The 6000-nt window shown below is 49.3% G+C and overlaps 1 protein-coding gene across 1 annotated transcript in view; it reads left to right on the top strand.

Annotated features, from left to right (window-relative positions):
• Positions 1 to 86: 86 nt before the first annotated feature.
• LOC115199598 (1-phosphatidylinositol 4,5-bisphosphate phosphodiesterase beta-1-like) overlaps positions 87 to 6000 on the top strand; it is a gene marked incomplete at its 5' end in the record, with an annotated part of 78837 nt that continues 72923 nt past the window's right edge. Inside the window, one exon of the mRNA XM_029762299.1 lies at positions 87 to 258. Within this exon, the coding sequence (XP_029618159.1) occupies positions 87 to 258 (172 nt within the window). The remainder of the gene's footprint in view (positions 259 to 6000) is intronic.

The raw sequence follows: 6000 nt of genomic DNA, 5'->3' as shown, positions 1-6000 counted from the left end.
TTCTCCTCCTCTCCTCTGCTCTCTTCTCTCCTCCCTCTCTCCTCTCCTCCCCTATCTCCCTCCATCTTCTCCTCTCCTCCCTCTCTCCTAGTGGAGCTAAAAGCAAACCCTACCTGACAGTGGAGCAGCTGACTGACTTTATAAACTTCCGACAGAGAGACCCTCGTCTCAACGAGATCCTCTACCCTCCTCTCAAACCTGAACAGGTTCAGAGCCTGCTGGACAAGTATGAACTCAATGAAATGCTGGTGCAGAAAGGTTGGCATGAGTCACACACACACACACACACACACATGCACTCACACACACACATTCATTGTTTTAGAGGAACTCTGGTGTTTTGAGAGTACACATTCACCCCCCTTCTCTGGAGGGGTGGTGAGTTTGGCAGGGCAGTTACCATAGAAACCACTCAGCCGCATCCAAGGGGCCAACACAGTTCTAAAAACCCAACTCTCTCTCACGTACAGCCTTGCTGTACACTTCATTCCTCCCTCATACATTACCTTCTTTATTTTGCTGTCAGACAGAGAGTGTGTGTGTGTGTGTGTGTGGGGGGGGGGGACTACTTTCTAGAACAAGCAGCTGGAGAGCAGTAGTGCTAGCTGGTAGAGAACACCTGTCTGTTTACCTGTTACGCTTACACTGGTGTCATACACACACACTCACACACACACACTGTCTATCACACAGTCACACTCAGTTTCCCCCTCATTTAGAAGAACAGTCAAATAGTTATCAAGAAATAGTCCTGTCTCATCCCAGGTATACACACCACACTGTTTCAGACACCGACTACTGGCAGTACTGAGTTGAAAACAATGTTATTATACATGTTGTTATTAGAACCGTTATAACCACTTTATAATGAGTTAATAACCCTTTATTACCATGTTATTCTAAATCTATTACATCCCTGGTTATCTGTTTTAGAGCTCTGTGGTTACAGTCAGTGTCTAGCGTGCCAGAAGTTACACATGGTGTCCTGCTGGTTCTACTAATAGTCTCTAGACAGTCAGACAGTGAGGAGTGATGCCTGCTTTAGATGGAGGGGATGGGGGGAGTCCAAAATGGCACCATATTCCCCTTATGGGCCCTGGTCAAAAGCAGTGCACTATATAGGGAATAGGGTGTCGTTTAGGAGGACAGGAGACACAAGTTTAGATGCAGTGTCTTCTGGAAAGAAACTGTTCAGTATCGTGGTGTCACAATATGAGCCTGTGATTTTCTGTGACCATGGGGTTGTGGTATATTTATGAGCCTGTGATTTTCTGTGACCATGGGGTTGTGGTATATTTATGAGCCTGTGATTTTCTGTGACCATGGGGTTGTGGTATATTATGAGCCTGTGATTTTCTGTGACCATGGGGTTGTGGTATATTATGAGCCTGTGATTTTCTGTGACCATGGGGTTGTGGTATATTATGAGCCTGTGATTTTCTGTGACCATGGGGTTGTGGTATATTATGGGCCTGTGATTTCTGTGACCATGGGGTTGTGGTATATTATGAGCCTGTGATTTTCTGTGACCATGGGGTTGTGGTATATTACGAGCCTGTGATTTTCTGTGACCATGGGGTTGTGGTATATTATGAGCCTGTGATTTTCTGTGACCATGTGGTTGTGGTATATTATGAGCCTGTGATTTTCTGTGACCATGGGGTTGTGGTATATTATGAGCCTGTGATTTTCTGTGACCATGGGGTTGTGGTATATTATGAGCCTGTGATTTTCTGTGACCATGGGGTTGTGGTATATTATGAGCCTGTGATTTTCTGTGACCATGGGGTTGTGGTATTTTATGAGCCTGTGATTTTCTGTGACCATGGGGTTGTGGTATATTATGAGCCTGTGATTTCCTGTGACCATGGGGTTGTGGTATATTATGAGCCTGTGATTTTCTGTGACCATGGGGTTGTGGTATATTATGAGCCTGTGATATTCTGTGACCATGTGGTTGTGGTATATTATGAGCCTGTGATTTTCTGTGAACATGGGGTTGTGGTATATTATGGGCCTGTGATTTTCTGTGACCATGGGGTTGTGGTATATTATGAGCCTGTGATTTTCTGTGAACATGGGGTTGTGGTATATTATGGGCCTGTGATTTTCTGTGACCATGGGGTTGTGGTATATTATGAGCCTGTGATTTTCTGTGACCATGGGGTTGTGGTATATTATGAGCCTGTGATTTTCTGTGACCATGGGGTTGTGGTATATTACGGGCCTGTGATTTTCTGTGACCATGGGGTTGTGGTATATTATGAGCCTGTGATTTTCTGTGACCATGGGGTTGTGGTATATTACGAGCCTGTGATTTTCTGTGACCATGGGGTTGTGGTATATTATGAGCCTGTGATTTTCTGTGACCATGTGGTTGTGGTATATTATGAGCCTGTGATTTTCTGTGACCATGGGGTTGTGGTATATTATGAGCCTGTGATTTTCTGTGACCATGGGGTTGTGGTATATTATGAGCCTGTGATTTTCTGTGACCATGGGGTTGTGGTATATTATGAGCCTGTGATTTTCTGTGACCATGGGGTTGTGGTATTTTATGAGCCTGTGATTTTCTGTGACCATGGGGTTGTGGTATATTATGAGCCTGTGATTTCCTGTGACCATGGGGTTGTGGTATATTATGAGCCTGTGATTTTCTGTGACCATGGGGTTGTGGTATATTATGAGCCTGTGATTTTCTGTGACCATGTGGTTGTGGTATATTATGAGCCTGTGATTTTCTGTGAACATGGGGTTGTGGTATATTATGGGCCTGTGATTTTCTGTGACCATGGGGTTGTGGTATATTATGAGCCTGTGATTTTCTGTGAACATGGGGTTGTGGTATATTATGGGCCTGTGATTTTCTGTGACCATGGGGTTGTGGTATATTATGGGCCTGTGATTTTCTGTGACCATGGGGTTGTGGTATATTATGAGCCTGTGATTTTCTGTGACCATGGGGTTGTGGTATATTATGAGCCTCTGATTTTCTGTGACCATGGGGTTGTGGTTTATTATGGGCCTGTGATTTTCTGTGACCATGGGGTTGTGGTATATTATGAGCCTGTGATTTTCTGTGACCATGGGGTTGTGGTATATTATGAGCCTGTGATTTTCTGTGACCATGGGGTTGTGGTTTATTATGGGCCTGTGATTTTCTGTGACCATGGGGTTGTGGTATATTACGAGCCTGTGATTTTCTGTGACCATGGGGTTGTGGTTTATTATGGGCCTGTGATTTTCTGTGACCATGGGGTTGTGGTTTGTTATGGGCCTGTGATTTTCTGTGACCATGGGGTTGTGGTTTATTATGAGCTTGCGTTTTCTGCTGCTTTTAACTTTTTAGGCGGTCAAACAGACAACAGGTCAATCATGCTTCTGCAAGATTTCCCAGGCCAAATTTGATCTGTTTCTTGATTTCAAATTGACCTTACAGAGTACACTATGTATTTCTTCAAGAACAAGACACCATCAGTTTTCCTTCCTCCAGTTCATCCCTGGCTCACGAATCAGTGGCCCTTCCATATACACACACACACTCGCGCGCGCTCACATCCCTCTCTCTGCCGTCCCAGTCTGAATGCCAGATTTCCCTCTGCAGTATTTATATAGCCTGGGGCAGAGGAAAGACTGCCATCTGCTCTGAAGAGTTACACACACACACACTCACACACACACACACACACACACACACACACACACACACACACACACACACACACACACACATACACACACACACACTCACACATGCCCTTTTCCAAGGTCTGAAGTAACAGGGCCTGAGGGGAGTAGGACAGGAGTAGTAACAGGGCCTGAGGGGAGTAGGACAGGAGGAGTAACATGGCCTGAGGAGAGTAGGACAGGAATAGTAACAGGGCCTGAGGGGAGTAGGACAGGAGTAGTAACAGGGCCTGAAGGGAGTAGGACAGGCGTAGTAACAGGGCCTGAGGGGAGTAGGACAGGAGGAGTAACATGGCCTGAGGAGAGTAGGACAGGAGTAGTAACAGGGCCTGAGGGGAGTAGGACAGGCGTAGTAACAGGGCCTGAAGGGAGTAGGACAGGAGGAGTAACAGGGCCTGAGGAGAGTAGGACAGGAATAGTAACAGGGCCTGAGGGGAGTAGGACAGGAGTAGCAACATGGCCTGAGGAGAGTAGGACAGGAGTAGTAACAGGGCCTGAGGGGAGTAGGACAGGCGTAGTAACAGGGCCTGAGGGGAGTAGGACAGGAGTAGTAACAGGGCCTGAGGGGAGTAGGACAGGACTTGTAACAGGGCCTGAGGGGAGTAGGACAGGAGTGGTAACAGGGCCTGAGGGGAGTAGGACAGGACTAGTAACAGGGCCTGAGGGGAGTAGGACAGGGCCTGAGGGGAGTAGGACAGGAGTAGTAACAGGGCCTGAGGGGAGTAGGACGGGAGTAGTAACAGGGCCTGAGGGGAGTAGGACGGGAGTAGTAACAGGGCCTGAGGGGAGTAGGACAGGAGTAGTAACAGGGCCTGAGGGGAGTAGGACAGGAGTAGTAACAGGGCCTGAGGGGAGTAGGACAGGATGATTAACGGCCAACGGCCTGAGGGGAGTAGGACAGGATGAGTAACAGGGCCTGAGGGGAGTAGGACAGGAGTAGTAACAGGGCCTGAGGGGAGTAGGACAGGAGTAGTAACAGGGCCTGAGGGGAGTAGGACAGGAGTAGTAACAGGGCCTGAGGGGAGTAGGACAGCAGAAGTAACAGGGCCTGAGGGGAGTAGGACAGGAGTATTAACTGGGCCTGAGGGGAGTAGGACAGGAGTAGTAACAGGGCCTGAGGGGAGTAGGACAGGACTAGTAACAGGGCCTGAGGGGAGTAGGACAGGAGTAGTAACAGGGCCTGAGGGGAGTAGGACAGGAGTAGTAACAGGGCTTGAGGGGAGTAGGACAGGAATAGTAACAGGGCCTGAGAGGAGTAGGACAGTTGTAGTAACAGGGCCTGAGGGGAGTAGGACAGGAGTGGTAACAGGGCCTGAGGGGAGTAGGACAGGAGGAGTAACAGGGCCTGAGTGGAGTAGGACAGGAGTAGTAACAGGGCCTGAGGGGAGTAGGACAGGAATAGTAACAGGGCCTGAGGGGAGTAGGACAGGAGTAGTAACAGGGCCTGAGGGGAGTAGGACAGGAGAAGTAACAGGGCCTGAGGGGAGTAGGACAGGATAATTAACGGCCTGAGGGGAGTAGGACAGGAGTAGTAACAGGGCCTGAGGGGAGTAGGACAGGAAGAGTAACAGGGCCTGAGGGGAGTAGGACAGGTGTAGAACAGGACCTGAGGGGAGTAGGACAGGAGGAGTAACAGGGCCTGAGGGGAGTAGGACAGGAGAGGTAACAGGGCCTGAGGGGAGTAGGACAGGATAATTAACGGCCTGAGGGGAGTAGGACAGGAGGAGTAACAGGGCCTGAGGGGAGTAGAACAGGAGTAGTAACAGGGCCTGAGGGGAGTAGGACAGGAGCAGTAACTGGGCCTGAGGGGAGTAGGACAGGAGTAGTAACAGGGCCTGAGGGGAGTAGGACAGGAGTAGTAACAGGGCCTGAGGGGAGTAGGACAGGAGATGTAACAGGACCTGAGGGGAGTAGGACAGGAGTGGTAACAGGGCCTGAGGGGAGTAGGACAGGACTAGTAACAGGGCCTGAGGGGAGTAGGACAGGGCCTGAGGGGAGTAGGACAGGAGTATTAACTGGGCCTGAGGGGAGTAGGACAGGAGTAGTAACAGGGCCTGAGGGGAGTAGGACAGGAGTAGTAACAGGGCCTGAGGGGAGTAGGACAGGAGTAGTAACAGGGCCTGAGGGGAGTAGGACAGGAGTAGTAACAGGTTCTGAGGGGAGTAGGACAGGAGTAGTAACAGGGCCTGAGGGGAGTAGGACAGGAGTAGTAACAGGGCCTGAGGGGAGTAGGACAGGAGTAGTAACAGGGCCTGAGGGGAGTAGGACAGGAATAGTAACAGGGCCTGAGGGGAGTAGGACAGTTGTAGTAAC

Source organism: Salmo trutta, chromosome 1, assembly GCF_901001165.1.
Source record: "Salmo trutta chromosome 1, fSalTru1.1, whole genome shotgun sequence".
Taxonomy (NCBI): domain Eukaryota; kingdom Metazoa; phylum Chordata; class Actinopteri; order Salmoniformes; family Salmonidae; genus Salmo; species Salmo trutta.
This window is presented reverse-complemented; position numbering and strand designations above follow the sequence as displayed.